Raw genomic sequence first — 18623 nt, forward strand, 5'->3', positions numbered from 1 at the left:
TGTATGCTCTCCCTCTCTCTCAAAATAAACAAACTTAAAAAAAAAAAAACTGTACTTAATTTGAAAGGTAACTTTTAAAAATTTATTCTAGCATGCTTGTGGACAGAAGTTAACAGATTATTGTTTGTTGGCTGGGTGCAAACTCTTTTGAGTCATTTAAGCCAATAAATTTTATCTCAATGCATAAAAAGTAATGTGACATAAAAAGTAAACCATCTCCCTGTCACTTGTAGAAGAATAGCAGTAAAAATTTTCCCTTCTTCTTCAAAGACCAACTTTGTAATTCTGTGATTAAGCTGAGCATAGACAAATTTGATTTTGGTCTTATTTTATTTCTAAAGCTAAAAAAAAAAAAAAAAAAAGTAAAGCAGTTAGTGAATTTAAATCCCCTGGTATGGGTATGGTAACAACATGATCAGATTTGCTTTATGGATGTAACTTCCTCTTAATTTTTAGAAAATACTAATTTTCCTAAAACCAAAATGTACAAGACTTTATAACCGGTGCTGAGGGGCGCCTGAGTGGCTCAGTTAGTTAAGTGGCCAACTCTTGGTTTAGGTTCAGGTCATGACCTTGTGTTTGTGAGTGCAAGCTGCCTGTCAGGCTTTAGCACTGACATTGCAGAGCCTGCTGAGGATTCTCTCTCCCCTACTCATGCGCTTGCTCTCTCTCTCTCTCTCTCTTCTCTCTCCAAATAAATAAATAGACTTTAAAAAAATGTATAACTAGTGCGGAAAACAGAATCAATGTTCTATTGAGTGAATTCAGATGTGAATTTCTTAGTTGGTTTAACATATTACATAATGAAATTTGATGAAGTTATTTAAGGTATCAGCTATAATTACAATGCTGTCCTTATAAAACAGGGTCATAGTTGTCCTTTTTCTCCCTCACTCTACCAAATTTAAGTACCAAAAGAAAAGAAGAAAGTGCTTTTTCTATAAATGAACAGGTGGAGCATGAGACAAGAAGGAACTTCTTGCATTCTCCAAACGATGTTTCTAGCACAGACTAGTCTAGATATCTAATGATAGATATTGTTGCCTTCCAAGTTCCTTCCTTGATTCAAAAGTCAGCTTCAGGTCACTAAAATATTATTCTAACAGAAAAATTGAAAAAATTAAAAATGTATTGAATTAGTGCCTTGCATCAGTTTCATAAAAATTAACTAATTTTTTTCACACCTGAGGCTATTCATCATTTTATAGAGACCAGAAAGGTGAAAGAGTTTGCCCTAACGCATAGGGAATGTATGTAACTGGAGCTGGGAGTAGAACCCAGGTACTCTTTCTATTGAAGTGATAGGCTGGTGGGACTTTTGAGATGGTAAGAATGTTCAACTTTATTCAGTTTAACTCCCTTATGCTATATGTAGGCAAATCAAGACTCAGAATTGCCCAAAGATAAAAGGTAGTTTGTGGCAAAGCCAGAAATTGAATTTAGTTCAGTGGTTCATTTATTATTTGTTCACTTGGCTTCAGTAACTCTTCACAATCTTAGTTTTATTCTGCATTATTGGTCTCTCCTTGTTGATCCTCCTTGCCTTGGTCCTCTTCTTCCTCTGCACTTCCTCCATTGGTGGATTCATCCAGTTTTCATGACTGTAAATGCCAACTGACAATTTCCAAATTCACTTTTTCAGTCCCTACCTGACTCTTGGGTTGCAGACCCTTGTAGCCAACTTCTTACCTGAGATCTCCATTCAGGTATTCAATACATATCTTAAATTCAATCTGTCTAAAACTAACAGATTTTTGTTTTCCCTGGCAAATCTGTTCCTCCCACTGCTCTTCCCGTCTCAGTTGATGGCAACACCATCCTTTCAGTTACTAAGGCGAACATACTCTGGAGTCCTCACTCCATATCTAAAGCACAGGAAAACCATTTTGACTCTATCTTTACCTATCTTTAGCATACACACAGAATTCAACCACTTCTTGCCACCTCCACTGATATTGCTCTCTTCTGAGTCACTAGAGTGGTTCTTTAAAAATGTTAAATTAGATCCTGTTACTCCTTCCAGAAGCTTGCAGTGGTTCCCCATTTTCTTCAGAGTAAACATCAAAGACCTTACAATGCAAGACTTTGTGAGGTGCGATAGGATGACATTTGTAAAGGATCACTCTTGTTGCTAAATTATCATCTATCATCTCTCTTCCTCACTAGGATGTAAACTCTGTAGGTAGGACTGTTTGCTTATTTTGTTTACTACTATATGCCAAGCACATTGGTGCCTAACACATGGAAGGTGTTTGATCATTATTTGTCAGATGTGAATTCATGCATTCATGTAATATTCATTGAGCTCATATTATATGCCAGACCGTGCTGGATACAGTAAATTAGTTATGGTCTCTGCTTTCATGAAGCTCTCATGAAGTGGACACTCACTCTCAGAGATACTGACTTAGGTGGTCATCTGTGTGTTCTAAACATGTATTTTTTTAGTTGTCACAAACTTTTTGATACACACTATATGTCAAAAGCTTGTTCTGATGTCTATACCTCGTTATAGAAATAGATTTATTCTCATGAATAGATTAGGAAACTCAGAAGTAACTTAGTCCCTAACGGTTGTTAAAGCATTCTAAACAGGAAATATCGGGCAAAAAAGATCAAATAAACACTCTAGGAAGTGTATATTGCACAAACACCTCTTTCATGTTAAATAATGCCAGTTTCCAATAATCTTATCTCTCAGATCTAATGGTAATGGGTCCAGACTTTTTCTTTTCCACATCTGGCTCTTTACAGCTACTTTCACCTTGTTTGCCCCATAATGGACTATCAGAGAGACGTAGGAGTCAGGAGGATTCAGTTATTTTCCCAACAATGAAACTGAGTTGGTAGTCTCACTGGAGCTTGGTTTCCTTATCTTAAAATGAGGATTTGGATTAAATTAAAGACTTCCTTTGCTCCAATATTCTAGGATTCTGCTTTCAATTTTTACAGCAGTTATAATCAATAATAATAATAGAAATAATACTCTTCTTAATACAGTTTTGAAGGAAAAATTATCATGCTTCCCATGATAGAAACCTTTGGTGTTTCCAAGTTAACATGCCATAAGTAAAGTCTTGCATCTGAAACGTAATTGCGTTTAAGTCATTTTCTGGTTTTTGCTAATTTCAGTTTGATGAATCAACATGGCTCTTTGGAAGGTCAAATCAACAAAGAAACTACATTTCTGATTACATTTCAGAACAGTCATGGAAAGAATACTTTCACAATGATTCTCATTATTTCTCCTTCAGTATACTTAAAGGATATGACAGATTCTCATCATTAACATGCCTACTATGTGAGGTGGGCTACCTGTCAGAATCTCTGGGGAAGAAGACTTGTGATATGGAGGTGAAGAGGATATGTCTGTCATATGATAAGTTTTCCAAATGCCGATGTCTACCATCATAAGCCCCTACTATAGCTCCCCATTTGAGAATCCCTGTTCTAAAGATTACAAAGATACATTCGCACATTAATCCAAGACCAACGCTTTGTCTGCATTCCAAAATAAAGATCTACTCTATTTAGGTGTGTATATTCTTTAGGCACTCTATTCCACGTTACCTGAATTCAGAAGATAATTAAAAAAAAATTTTTTTGATGTTTATTTTTGAGAGACAGAGTGTGAGTGGGGGAGGGGCAGAGAGAGAGGAAGACACAGAATCCAAAGCAGGCTCCAGGCTCTGAGCTATCAGCACAGAGTCCGACATGGGGCTCGAACCCACGAATCATGAGGTCATGAGCTGAGCTGAAGTCCAACGCTTAACCAACTGAGCCACCCAAGCACCCCTCAGAAGATAATATTTTTTAAGTTTATTTAATTCTTTTTGAGAGAGAGAAAGAGAGAGAGGGAGAGGGAGCGTGAGCAAGGGGAGGAGCAGAGAGAGGGGGAGAGACCCCAAACAGGTTCCAGGCTGCAAGCACAGAGCCTGATGGGGGCTTGAACTCACAAACCATGAGTTCATGACCTGAGCCAAAACCAAGAGTTGGATGCTTAACTAACTGAGCCACACAGGCACCCCCAGAAGATAATGTATATGTAGTACATTATTGTCTACCATTCCAAACATCACAAAAGGGAGAATAACTGGCACATTACGTTGAACAGTTCATGCGGAACCTATTCTAAACAAAGACAGCTCTACCTCAAATAAGCTACTTCTTTGGAATCTAAGCAAAGTTGGAATATAACCACTATAAAAATAAGTCATGTTATTTTTAGACACTATGCCTTTTGAATACCCCATATTCTCTAGTTTCTACTCCAACTGGGATAAATGAGGAAATGTGCAGCAAATATTTTTAAGATGAAAATTTCAGTCTTTTAGAAGTGTCCCAACAATAACTCTTCTCAGGTTATTGAATCATGAAAAATTATAGAATTACAGTAGAGAATAATTAAGGATATATACTCCAGAGCCAAGAGTACCTGGTTTGGGATGATAGCTCTACCACTTATTAACTCTGTAATCTTAGGCAGATTACTTACTTGGTGTCACTTTCAATTGTATCACCTGTAAATGGAGATAATAATCATGTTTACCGTAATGTTAGGTTATGAACCAGTGCACATAAAGTTTAGCACAGTGCCTAACTTCTAATAAGCTATTATATTAACAAAATGTTAATTTGGAAGTAAAAACTAAAGAAGGAGCAATTTGTGTGCCTTTTTTTTTTCTTTTTTGGAACATAAACCCTCTTATACTCTGTGGTAATACGGGCTTTGCAAAAATGAGGCTTTCAGTTGCTGATGTATTTGAGTTGATCCCAAATCCTGTTGGGTCATTACCTATTCAACCTTCAAATAGTCCTTGGTTGTTGGACACAAATTTTAGTTTTCCTCTGGTATGATGATGACTTTAGATTATTATTTACATGAAAATTTTTTTGATCTGTCACTAGGAGAGAAAATAAAACTTCTGCACAAAGTAGAGAAGATAGTGCTTCTCAGGCTTTCATTTCAGGCTCAGAATTTCAGACCCAGTGCCCCTATCATTTGAAGCCCCAGGATCAGCATTTTTACCCTCTACCCCTCCAGTTGACTCTGATGAAAGTGGGCCCTAGGACCACACTTGGAGAAGCATTTATTTACAGAATAGCATAAATAGCAGTCGGGAGACTATAGTTATGAGTCTGGCTTTACCATAGGGTCTAGCTTTGCATGCTTATGATTTAATTTCTACTTTGAGACTATGAGAATGCACATCATGTTGTGCTTTGGAAACTCAGAATATATATGTTAAGGAGTTATATTTATTTGAAGACAGTGTAATAAAGAACAAAATTTATGAGGCTAGGAATCATGACTAGATTTCTAGTCCCAGCTCTGCCACTTTATAGTCTAGTGATTGGGTAAGTTATACAATGTCTGCGAATCCTAGTTTCTCCATCTTTAGAATAGAGTTAATGCCATATTCACCAAATATGTCATAGTTCATTGCTATATATCTAGTGCCTAGAGCAGTGTGGTACATAGTAGGTCTTAATAACTAATTGTTAAGTAGATGAACTACATTATTTGAAATGACACAATAAATTCTGGGAATAAAAACACAAAATGGCACAGTACCTTCCCCCCAGAAGCTCATGATCTGGGGGAAACAGACATACAGAAATATTACAACATACCTCAATAAAGATCGACTGAGGTAATGTCATGACACGCGATACAAGTTATAAGGTGATGGTGGCACTTGTAGAGAACCACAGTAAGAATGCAAGGAGTTCATAAATGGGGTCTATTAACCCTTTAAAGCATTTTCTTCAGATGTCTATGGTCCGTTGAAGGTGAGGCCATGATAACCACTGGAATGTGAATTTGACCACATGGTGTGTTCATACAGGTCCGATTCCCATCGCACTTCAGTTCAGATCTCAAGGACCTTCTAAGGAACCTGCTGCAGGTGGATTTGACGAAACGGTTTGGAAACCTGAAGAATGGTGTGAGTGATATAAAAACTCACAAGTGGTTTGCTACAACAGATTGGATTGCTATTTACCAGAGGAAGGTGAGCCATTGCTTTCTTTAATTTAAAAGCTTTTGGAAGTTAGTATTTAAATTATATGTGGTAAAGATATTTTCAACTTAACACGTGGTTTTAATTTTTTTACCTTTGAATTAATCCTATGCAGGACTTAAGGGACCTTTCCAGCCCACAACTTAAAAATGAGTTTTAAAAAAAATGAGTTTTCTACTTGATTAAAGAGAAGGCATATTCTATTTTGACCATCGATCTGAAATTTTTTTTTAACGTTTATTTATTTTGAGAGAGAGCACATGCATACGTGCAGGAGGGGCAGAGAGAGAAGGAGAGAGAGAATCCCAAGCAGGCTCCATGCTGTCAGCACAGAGCCCAAGGCGGGTCTCGATCTCACAGAGCGTGAGATCATGACCTGAGCCGAAATCAAGAGTTGGATGCTTTACTGACTGAGCTACCCAGGCGCCCCAATCTGAAATGTGTTCAGTGTCAAATTTTTCCTACCCTTGCCTCTTACTCTTCACAATATTATGGTAATTACTAAGTAAACAATGTCCTAAGGGTTTGCATTTCAAAACTGATGTGAAGCCGCATTAGAAAGACAAATATAAACAAATATATTCTCCTTCCTGGAATTGGCAAACAGCTGGATTTAATAACATTTAATAGCTAGATTCATCAGATATTTTTCAGTCTTTATCACTTTATCGTTGTAACAAATTGAGACATTGAAGAAAGATTTTGCTGTGCTGAGTTACTTTTCTCTCAACATTGCTTCTCAAGTGCCTAAAGATAATTCGTATTTATAAAGTGTTGTCATCTTGAATATATTTAATTTTTTATTTTTTTTCCATAAAACCAAAACTTCTAATGTTTCAGAGACTTGCCATATTTAATAATGCTATGCATGGGGCGCCTCGGTGGCACAGTCGGTTAAGCGTCCGGCTTCAGCCAGGTCACAATCTTGCGGTCCGTGAGTTCGAGCCCCGCATCAGGCTCTAGGCTGATGGCTCAGAGCCTGGAGCCTGTTTCCGATTCTGTGTCTCCCTCTCTCTCTGCCCCTCCCCCGTTCGTGCTCTGTCTCTGTCCCAAAAATAAATAAACGTTGAAAAAAAAAAATCTTTAAAAAAAAAAATAAATAAAATAATGCTATGCAGCCACATGAGTGAATTTCCTTAGGAAAAAAATGTAAATGCTATAAATTAATATTAATAACACGCTTTTCCTAGTTTATATCTTTTGGAAAAGAATATAAAAACAAAGCATTAAAAGAATTTAATAATGCAGCAAAGACCAAAACAATATGAGGGCAGTAGTCTCCGTATCTCATAAGATGGGTTCAGAAACTTCCTAGGCGTTAAATTCACGAAACAGCCCTTAGCATTATTATCTCAGCTGGATATGTTATGTAGTCAAGAGCAATTCTATTTGGGTGACTTATTGAAGCTGTATTTTCTTTTAGTGCTTTTTGATCTAACTTCTTTTTGTTGTTGTTTAGTAATTAGCCAGTTACCCTCTCACCATTTGTTGAATAACTCTTCTTTGACCCCTTGTTTGAAATTCCACCTTTGCTAATGCTGAATTATTACATACTTCGGTCTGTTTCCAACTTTATGCTTTAGGGGTTCTTTCTGTCTATTCTTGTACTACGCACCACACTGTGTCGCATACCTTGATGGTAGCTTTTATTCAGTTTCCAAAATATTTGTATATTTAATATGTGGAATTCTTATCAATGTTCAAGGAAAAGAATATATAGTTCAATATTTTTTAGTTGTATTGTAAGAAAATACACAAAACAAAATTTGCTGTCATGCAGGTCAGTCATATTAAAGATGAAAACTGTGCACCCATTAAACAAGGACTCCTGTTTTATTGGTCTCTCCAAATATCTATATTGTCTTTGGGGCTCTTAATTGGGATAACAGTATATTAATTAGAAGAAAATCAAAATCTTGAAAATTCCTCATAATTAAAATGTTTATGTTTCTGCCCCGTGTTGGGCATAGAGATTACTTTTAAAAAAGTAAAAATTAAAATCTTCTCCTCAAACATATTCAGTGCACCACCTAATATTAATAAAGTCCCTATTTTAAATAAAGGAAAGCCATTTTAATTTTAGGATCCAAGGAGAAAAAATGTTCAGAATTCAGCAATGCTGTTTTTCTAAAAGGGACATGTTTCTTTCCAACTTCCCAGAAAGTTTTGATAGCTAGATATTTTAAACAAAATAAACTTGGGAATTAAAAGGAAGATTAAGAGGAGTGTCTGGCTGGTTCTGTCAGTGAAGCATGTGACTCTTGATCTCCAGGTCATGAGTTCAAGCCCTATGTTGGGCCTAGAGCCAACTTAAAAAACAACAACAACAACAAAAAAAAAAACAAGTATATCTAAGAATTACCTGTAACCTCAAGAGAAAGGAATTAAGGAAAAGGATAGAAATATAAAGGCTTGAGAAATAAGGAACCGATAAAGGAAAATCTGGAGTTCTGTAACCTAAAGTGCCAGTATTTTGATACCAACAGTTAATTATCCTAGAACTCTTTTAAGTATTGTACCATTCCTTGAATGAAAATGTTGAGATTAATACCAAACCTACTGTTTGCTTTCTCTTTTTTTGTTTTTTTAATTTTTTTTTAATGTTTATGTTTGAGAGAGAGAGGGACAGTGTGAGTGGGGGAGGGACAGAGAGAGGGAGACACAGAATCCGAAGCAGGCTCCAGGCTCTGAGCTGTCAGCACAGAGCCCGATGTAGGGCTCAAACCCATGAGATGTGAGATCATGACCTGAGCCAAAGTCGGCACCTTAAGTGACTGGGCCACCCGGGCACCCCTGTTTGCTGCTGTTTCTAATGCTGTTATCATTTAGGGACTTGAAGGCATTTAAAGATGCTACCATATAATAATGGTGGGAATTTATTTTCCTTAGTATTTAGAAACTGTCAGGCATTCATTATTCCTCTTTCTGATTCCAATATTTGTGGGTTTGGTTTTTTTTCTCCATACCACCATGCAGTTAACTCAGTTCTTAACGCTGAACCTGGAGATAGCCGCAGACCCCACAGGCTGAGGGCTCAGTCCCAGAAGAGTGCCCTCCACCCACCACCAGTGCAGACATTAATTGCAAGTTAGGCACCTGCTTCTGACTAAGCAGCTTTAGATCAGAGGTTTCCCACAAACCCCTCCTAGGGTTCGATTAATTTGCTAGAGCAGCTCAGAGAAGTCAGAAACTGCTTACTGTTACCAGTTTATTATAAAAGAATGTAGCTCAAAGACAGCCAGAGGGAAGAGATGCATAAAGCAAGATATGGGGACGGGGCTCAGCGCTTCCTGCTCTCTTCAAGCACGCCACTCTCCCCCAATCCCCACTTATTCACCGGCCTGGGAGCTCTCCCTACCCCATCCTCTTGAAGTCCTGTGGCTTCATTAGGTAGGCATGATTATTTAAATCATTGGCCATTGGTGACTAAACTCCATCTCCAGCCCCCCACCTTCCCCACCCCCGCTCCTGGAGGTTAGGAGGTGAGACTGAAAGTTCCGAGTGTCTAACCAGCACCCATCCTTAGGTTACCTAGGGGCTTTCCAAAAGTCACCTCATTAACATAACACTTATGACATCCAAGAGTTTAAGGAGCTCTGTGCCCGGGATTAGGGTGAAGACCAAATACGTTTTTCCTATGATAAATCAAAATATCACACTTCATTTTTCTGTCTCATTTCCAGGTGGAAGCACCATTCATACCAAAGTTCAGAGGCTCTGGAGATACCAGCAACTTTGATGACTATGAAGAAGAAGATATCCGTGTCTCTATAACAGAAAAATGTGCAAAAGAATTTTGTGAATTTTAAAGATGGGCAACAAGATGACATCAGAGCTCACACTCAGTCTTTGCACTCTGTTGAGAGATCAGGTGGAGTCGAGACCGTCCTTGTTGAAGCAGTTACCTAGTTCCGTCATTCCAGCGACTGAGTGAGGTCTTTATTGCCATCGTCCGTGTGTGCGCTCTGCGTCCACCTATGTAACAAGGCACCGCTAAGCAAGCATTGTCTGTGCCATAACACACAACTAGACACCTTCCCGCTTCCCTCTGGTTGGGCTTTCTCCTCCCCTCCACCCATTTCTTCCTTTTTCATGTTCGTCGGGTTTTCTCCAAGCAGTGCTCCATTTTATTTTGTGGGTATTTCAGACGGGCAGTGTTATGGCTCTGTGATATTTGAAAGGAAGGGTAAGTGTTACCTTCGGTAGTTCTTGCCCTTATGGTTGTTGGTCGATGGCTTGAGGCTGTACGGCCAGTAATTATTTTTACTTTGAGTAGCTCAGACTCAGTTTTGCCAAAACTTCTGACAATTTTTGAAGACAGAGTGTCGTATCAACAAGGCAATTTATACAAAACAAAACAAAACAATACCTTTTGCAGAACTCACCGCTCTGGTGAGACATTTGGATAGAGTAGCTACACCCGGCAATTTGGATTTCTAGAGATCAGAGGTTCCGTCTCCCTTCACCACCTTTTGTATTTTCCTCCCGGTGAGTAATCGGGTGACCACCTGTGCAGTGTGACACATGCAGCTCACTCACAGGAGAAACTAAAGCTGTGGGTCCCATCACTTGGTAGGGGACCATCACTTGGTCATTGCTGTAGGGATTAGGGCTTTAAGATTTCTACACCTTCGCTCCTCCGTAAGGGTTTTAGCCAGTATTTTGACAGAACGCGACTGATGAAGAAAGGGACAAATTTTTTAGTTTCTCAAACAAGTCCTCCTTGTAAATTTTTTACGGGAAAAAAAAAAAAATGAACTAAAAAAGATCATTAATGTGGACAATTATTTTGCTGAGTCCAACAAATGGCTTGATGCTTGTAAGCAGTGTAGAGACACTCTTATTTATATAGGGATTTTTCTGTTTGTTTTGCTTCGCTTTGTTTTGTCACGGTTAAGGACAAAAGGAGTTGTTGCCAGGTTATTCCAGCACACAGTATCTGTCAGCCCAAGGGAGAGGCACTGTTGTAGCTTCAGCGTTCATCCTATGCCTCATCCACGAGGAAAAGGGACAAAGTTTTTAAAACTGCCACAACTGTATTTTAATTTTGAGGTGTGATAGTTTTAGACACGTTAGAATTCCCAGCCTCTTTCCGTACACAGCATGTATGATCATGCAGATGCAATGTTAGTATTTGAGTTTAATTTTTTGTAATTCTTTTTTGCCAACAGCATTGCTGTCAGTGGAAATTTCAAGCATTTTTGCACAGTTAGTTCCACGTTTGTTGAGAATCCATGGCTTAACTCTGTTTTTTAAGTATTTTTTTCTTTGCTTTTAAATTTTCCCATCTGGTTTTATCTCCGTGTGTCAGTGGCCTATCTTAAAACAACACACCAAAAGAGCTGAAAGTAAACTGTGTTCATTTTTTATGATCAATTTACATGCATATAAGTTGAGTTGTTTTTAATCAGACTGATCTTAATGTATATAAGCATTCTATTTGCTTCATTATTGGTGCCGGTCACTGACAACTTCTTTATCTCTGTACCACACTCTTGTAAAACCTTTGAAGACATTGAAAAAGCCTGTCTGGGATGTTCTCTGCATCCATCTGTACATCTTTTGGTTGTCAAGTGTTCCTGCATGGTTATGTCATTTAAGAGCTGATAACTGATTTCAGTTGGTCCACTTATATTTAAAATGTGCAAGAAAAATATGATATACCTTGCTGTATCAAGTTTTATGTGACAAAAATATGTCATTCATGTTAATAAATTTAAACCATCATTTCTATAAAATATTTTCATTCGTTTTTTTTGGCCCAAGAACATGCTGGTCGTTGTATTCTATATGTATGCAACAAATTCCATGGTAGCTTTATTGTATATTATTGTAGAATTATTTTAATAAATCATGGGGATGACAATTTCATTATTACATTTTAGTTTTCAGCAATCAAGAAGATTTCTCTAAGTTCTAAAAAGACATTTTAAATAAAATTACTACTTGCCCTGCACAACTTGCTGTAGAATCTGCCTAGGTAGATGACCTCTCGGCATGCATTGGTTTTGAGGGCTATTTAGCCATTCCCATTTCTCTCTCCACATAAAGGACATGAGCAAGCTTTCAGATATGTCAAGGGAGTCTATTTCCAACCAATCAAGGACGCAGAATTAGAATATCTTCAAGTTATATAAAACTCCCAGTTTCAGCCACAATTTAGCCAAGAACAGGATGAAAATTTGAATAAGAAATCAGTGGAATGAATCAGTGTTTAACCTCAGATTACATTATTTGAAGCAGAAGAAATTACATTTTTCCTCAGTAAATGATAAGGAGATGGCACTGCAGAGGAGGGACCCCTTGACTCAAAGTCAAGACATCTGGGTCTCAGGTCTGGTCTGTCACAGTCGGCATGACCTTGGCCTCAGCTCTCTCTTCTACAAAATGGAAGAATTCCATTAGGCGGTTTCTAAGGTCTTTTCTAATTTTCACATGTCATGACAAAATTCTTTTTATTTGACATTTTGAAGGGATAATGTGCTTTGAAGTAAATCTCGGTAAGGTGATATTTTAGGGCATCTTTCTTCTCCTTATCTCTTACAGTGTTCTTACAATTTTTTGAATATCATAAGGACCTTATGTCTGTTTTGATTCCTTCCTCCTTCACTGATGCTAAATATCCAACTGATATCAAACTGTCAACCTACCAAAAACAGATATTGTGGCTTGTGGGTATTGCTGTCTTGTTTTTGATATGTTCTTGTATTGACTGCCCATTGGCCTGAAAATACTCATCATAAGCCTAAAAAAAAAAAAAATCATTTTTCTTTCCCACTGACTGTTTTATCTGCTTGTTGTAAGAATCAAATGAAATAATGTATGTGAAAGCACCTTGTAAACTGTAACCTATCAATGTAAATGTTAAGGTGTGTTGTTATTTCATTAATTACTTCTTTGTTTAGAATGGAATTTCCTATGCACTATTGGAGCTAGGAAATGCTGAAAACAACTGTGTTTTTTAATTAATCATAACAGCAAAATTAAAGTATCTTCAAAGGATAAAACGGTGTCTTGAGTTCTATTTGGTACCCTTATCTCTTGATTTCTTTTCCACGGATACTACAGATGCCTATAGGTTTCTAGTTTCTATGTATTCATGCTGGTCTTTGGTGATGGGAACAGAGTGTTAGGGGAAGAATGCCCACCAATCTAGTCCAACTGAGTATATATTAAGAAACTACTAGATTCATTCCATAGTTTCTAAAAAGTGTTTCTACTTCCTCATGCTACTAGTCTAACTTACTCTTAACTTAATGTTGAAAATTTACATATTTAAATAACTGACACTGAAGGAGCCCTCATCCTTATATTGGAACAATGAACTATGAATTTTTACCTTTTTCTTCAGAAGTGTTGTTGAGGTTCATAGTACCTCTTCCGATTTCAGCTAACTGATTGGTATGTGTTTCTACAGTTGTCCTTGACCTCAAGAAATAACTTTCTAGGTATTTAACACCTTACCATTTTTTATTGTTTTCATTGTTACTGCAAACATTTACAAATATTGATGTACTTTATAACACCATGTTTACTCTTTTTACACCAGTGGTTTCTTTATTTTATCATTGTCAGGGCTTAATACAAAATACCAGTTTTCTCATTTCCTTATACAACCAATTATAAAATTCTAGCCATATCTTCACTCACTCCAAATCATCATTTGAAATCCATTTAAATTTTCTCTTATGCACAAATATTGGATGTGAAGTTAAATGGCTTTCGTTTCAGCCTTCCTGAACATTTTCTATATGCTTTTTTTAATAGCCTTTGACAAGGGCTCTCTGATAAGGGCTGAATTGTGTTCCTTCAGAATTCATATGTTGAAGTACTCAGAATATGAGGAGCTCAGAATAGGACTGTATTTGTAGGTAGGACCTTTAGTTAGGGTAAAATGAGGTCATATGGATGGGCCCTAATCCGATTATGGCTAGTGAATTTACAAGAAGACATTAGGACATAGAACACACAGACCCAGAAAAGACCACAGGAAGACCTAAGAGGAAGGCGACCATCTACAAGCCAAGGAGAGGGATTTCAAAAGAAGCCAACCCTGCTGACACCTTGATCGTGGACTTCTAGCCCCTAGAACTGTGAGAAAATAAATTTCTGTTGTTTAAGCTGCCCACTCTGTGGTAGTTTGTTATGGCTGTCCTAACAAACTGGTACACCCACTGCGGTGTTCCCATGTGTACACGATATTCCCATGGTGAAGGGCTTGCATTGATCTCACTTCAAATGCTTTAGAATTGGCCCAAACTGAAATAATTTACCATAAGCAAAAACCAAGCAAACAAAAAAGTATGTCATTGTGGTCACAAACCTCAGTGCACCTGTTTTCTTATTTCTCTTCTTTTCTGGAATATAAGTAGGAAACAGAAAACACTAGCAACTGAGCATAGGGGAAAGCATGGGCGGCTGAAAGCACTTCTAACTCCGGGTCAGACTTACTCTCGGCATCAAGCTATGCCAAGCAAGCTTTTTGAAGCTGTGCTAATACAACCTAAAACTGAACAAATCATTAAATTTAGAGCCTCTGCACATCTGTTAATGGTGATGTTGATGAAATGGCCAAAAGGAAAGTGGGAATGAGGATAAAGTAGTGGTGAGGAAACCCCAGTTGGTTTGTCATCTGATTATTCAGTGGTTAGTAATGCTCGCAGTAAATGATTACCTTAACGTGTTAATTTTCTATTGCTAGTATAATAAATTGCCACACAGTTAGTGGCTTAAAACAACATAAATTTATTATCTACCAGCTCTGGAAGTCTGATATCAAAAATGAGTCTCATTGGGTTAAAATCAAGGTATCAGCAGTACTGGAATCTTTCTAGAGGCGCTAGGGGAAAATCTCTTTTCCAGCTTCTAGAGGCTGCTCACTTTCCTTGACTTGTGACCCCATCCCTCCATCTTCAAAGCCAGCAATATTGGGCTGCATCCCACTGACATCCTCTTCTGCCTCCCTCTTTCACTTTTAAAGACCCTAGTGATTACATTGAGCCATCTGGGTGTACAGGCTGTTCACCCTATTTTAAGACCAGCTAATGAGTAACCTAATTCCCCTTTACCATATAACTTATCACATTCACAAGTTCTGGAGATTTGGACATGAACATCTCTGGGGCAGAGAGAGGACAGGGAGAAATTATTCTGCCTACCACACCTAATAATGTCACTTTAGGTGGAAAATATGGTTATGTCTAAGGTGGAATTAGAGACAATCTTTTCACGATTCAAAGGGAACGTGGGCTTCCTGAAGTGTAGTGGTTAGCATGCAGTGAATTTTCAAGTACGCTATCACAGAACTTGAGTAGCAAATCAGTTCTGAATGCCTTGAAAGATACTCATCACTACAGCAAAAAACCCAAAAAAAAAAAACCAAAAAAAAACACACCACAATTGTATGTCACTACACACCAATAAAAAGACAAAAATTAATAACACTGATAATACCAACCATTGGTGAAGATGGAGAGGAACTGGATGGAACTGTCCTGCATTGCCAGAAGGAATATAAAGTGGCACAGCCACTTTGCAAAAAAACAGTTTGTCAGGGGCACCTGGGTGGCTCAGTCGGTTAAGCATCCGACTTCGGCTCAGGTCGTGATCTCACAGCTTGTGAGTTCGAGCCCCCTGTTGGGCTCAGTGCGGACAGCTCAGAGTGGAGCCCGCTTCACTCTGTCTCCCTCTCTCTCTGACCCTCCCCCGCTCATGCTCTGTCTCTTTCTCTCTCTCAGAAATGAATAAGCAATAAAAAAATTAGATATTAAAAAAAAGTTTGGCAGTCTGTATAAAGTTAGCCATTCACTTATCATAGGATTGGTTACCCATTCTATTTCTATGTGTTTACCCAAGATAATGAAAACATATGTTCATAAAAGGTATAAATGTTCAACAACTTTGAAACAGTCCCCAAATGAGAACAGTTCAAACAAACAGCAACAGATGAACAGATCAACAAATTGTGCTATATCCATACAATGAAATACTACTCACCAATAAAAAGGAACAAGCTACAGATACAAGCGGCAACATGAGTGCCCATTTGATTGTCTACACCTGTCAAAACTCATTGACCCAGGTACTTAAAATGAGTGCACGATACCTTTGTAAAGGTGATTTTAAAAAGTATACAAAGAAAATAAATTTTAGTGTAGACACAATTATAACAGAAGGTTAGTGATCTAGAAGATAAAGTTTAGGAAATCTCTCAGAATTTATATTCCAAAGATAGAGACAGAAAAATACGAGAGAAAAGAAACATGGTGAGTTAGCCTCAAGACGTGGTAACTGTCTAAAAGTTTTAAAAAGAGGACACAGAAAAATGGAAAGGTAATGTCTCCAAAGTTCTGAGGGATTTTTTTTAACTTAGAATTATACACCTAGGCAAACAGCTGTTTCACTGCAAGGTTGCTCCATGGTGGCGGGTCTGGTCCTTACTTTCATTCCCAAGCACCCTAGCCCTCTAGTGACCAGATAGGCCTGGCTAGTGGAAAGTGATGGTAAAACACTGGAAGGAGCAGAAAGGTATAACCAGAGTGTTTCCCTCCCTCTCTCTCTCTGTGATCTGTATCATCTCTGGAGTCTTCTCCATTGTCCCAACTCTGGTCACTGTCATCGTTCTATGTTCCACTAGGTAGTCCTGGTTTTTGAGCTCTGTGAACCCTGGCTCCTCCTTTTTTCCTCCAGTCCACAGCTGATAGAGCTCTCTGCTGCTGCTCGTCTTTGGGTGACTTTACCATATTAATATCTGTCTTTATTTTTAGCTGCTTTTATAAAGGTTTTTTTTCAATGTATTCTTTAGTGTTTATTTATTATTTTGAGAGAGAAAAGAGAGACTTGATCAGGGGAGGAGCAGAGAGAGAGGAAGACACAGAATCTGAAGCAGGCTCCAGGCTCTGAGCTGTCAGCACAGAGCCTGACACACAGGACTCAAACTCACAAACCGTGAGACGATGACCCGAGCTGAAGTTGGACACTCAACCGACTGAGCACCCAGGCGCCCCTATAAATTTTTTAATAATAATGTGACCAATGCTCTTTTTGTTATATAAAGTGAAGCTGTTGGACTCTATTTTTCCATCACCTATGTGACCAATTTCTTCTATTGAATGTCCTCTGTTGAAATACCTAGAATGGTTTCTGTTTTCTTGGCTGGACTCGGATTGATGTTCCCATTATCATCGGTCGTATTCTACATTGTGCTAAAGGATCGTAGCCATCACAGTAAAAGAAGAAAGAACAAAGGTGATCTTAGCCATCACAGTAAGAGAAGGAACAACAGTGGTAAAATAAAGGCCACTCCAAAGAAAATATATTATATATGTATTTTTTTAACTGAAGATATCAATTAGGAACTTCTAAAAGTATATGGGAAGAAAAATGGTCCCACAAGGAAGAAATAGCTTCTGGAAAGCTTAAAGAAAATACCCCCCAAAAAACATCATTAGGAATAAAAATGAGATAGACACAGAAGAGCTTTAAAAATTCTGGTCATGGTAGAATTTAAATGACATACAAACCCTTCTTTTCTCTTTTGCTCCAAAACATATAGAAATGATAGAATATATTTTAAAATATCTTTAAGGACATAGATTGTATTCAAAACAAAATCAACAGGGGTGCCTGGGTGGCTCAGTCAGTTAAGCATCCAACTCTTGACTTCGGCTCAAGTCACAATCCTGCACTTGGTGAGATCCAGCCCTGTATCGGGCTCTGTGCTGACAGCAAAGAATCCCTGCTTGGGATTCTCTCTCCCTCTCTCTCTGCCCCTATCCCGCTCATGCTCTCCCTCTCAAAATAAATAAATAAACATTTTTAAAAAATCAATATCTCCACAGACCAGAAACAGAATGGAAAACGCATGGTGGTGAGTGGAGAGGACTCCACAGACTTAAGTAACATACAGAGAAGATTTTTATTACAATGAGATAATTAATTACAGAATGCAGAATAAAAAGATAAAGAGATTAAAGAAAATCCAAAAACGGTAATAGATACTGAGAACAAAGATGATCCACTATTGGCATCCTGAATTTTGAAATTAATGAATGAAACAGAAAAAAATATTCAAATATATGGCACAGAAACTTTTCACTAAAATGAAGCAAAAAACTGAATTTACTTATTGAAAGAAGGCACTATTTTTTAGGGGGAAAGGACACAGAGCCTTCAACACCAAGCCGTGCTCCAGGAAGGGTTTTGAATTCCAATGAAATTTAATGCATAAGAATTCAGTCACCTTCAAGGTGGGGGCAGAATCCGACCGGCCTCAGATGTCTCCATAGTTATACTTGTGCCAAAAGACAATTAAACAATGGCTATAAAGTTCTAGGGGAAAGAAAGTACTAGCCAAAATATTATACCCAGCCAAGTCGCTTTTAATTTAAAAGCATGAGTCAAGTCCCTATTAATAACCAAAAGAAAGAAATTGAAAACCTATGGGTCCTTCATATCCAACTAGATATATAAATCAAAATAAAGAACTTAGTAATGAAGAAGCAGTGACAAAAAGCCCCTGGTGAACCCTGAATCTGTCTAAATGTCATACTAATTACAAGCAGCTATGGTAAGTAAAGCTATACAACCAAATATAAGCAT

General features: G+C 37.9%; 1 protein-coding gene across 8 annotated transcripts in view; it reads left to right on the forward strand.

Annotated features, from left to right (window-relative positions):
* PRKACB (protein kinase cAMP-activated catalytic subunit beta) overlaps nt 1-13030 on the forward strand; it is a 128410-nt gene extending 115380 nt beyond the window's left edge. For all 8 annotated transcript variants that reach the window (XM_040470784.1, XM_040470780.1, XM_040470781.1 and 5 more), the window contains 2 exons: nt 5850-6014; nt 9707-13030. In XM_040470784.1, coding sequence (XP_040326718.1) covers nt 5850-6014; nt 9707-9832 — 291 coding nt within the window. In that variant the 3' untranslated portion in view covers nt 9833-13030. The remainder of the gene's footprint in view (nt 1-5849; nt 6015-9706) is intronic.
* Nucleotides 13031-18623: the final 5593 nt, after the last annotated feature.

The sequence above is a fragment of the Herpailurus yagouaroundi genome, unplaced genomic scaffold (genome assembly GCF_014898765.1).
Source record: "Herpailurus yagouaroundi ecotype Mexico unplaced genomic scaffold, PumYag 77, whole genome shotgun sequence".
Classification (NCBI taxonomy): Eukaryota; Metazoa; Chordata; class Mammalia; order Carnivora; family Felidae; genus Herpailurus; species Herpailurus yagouaroundi.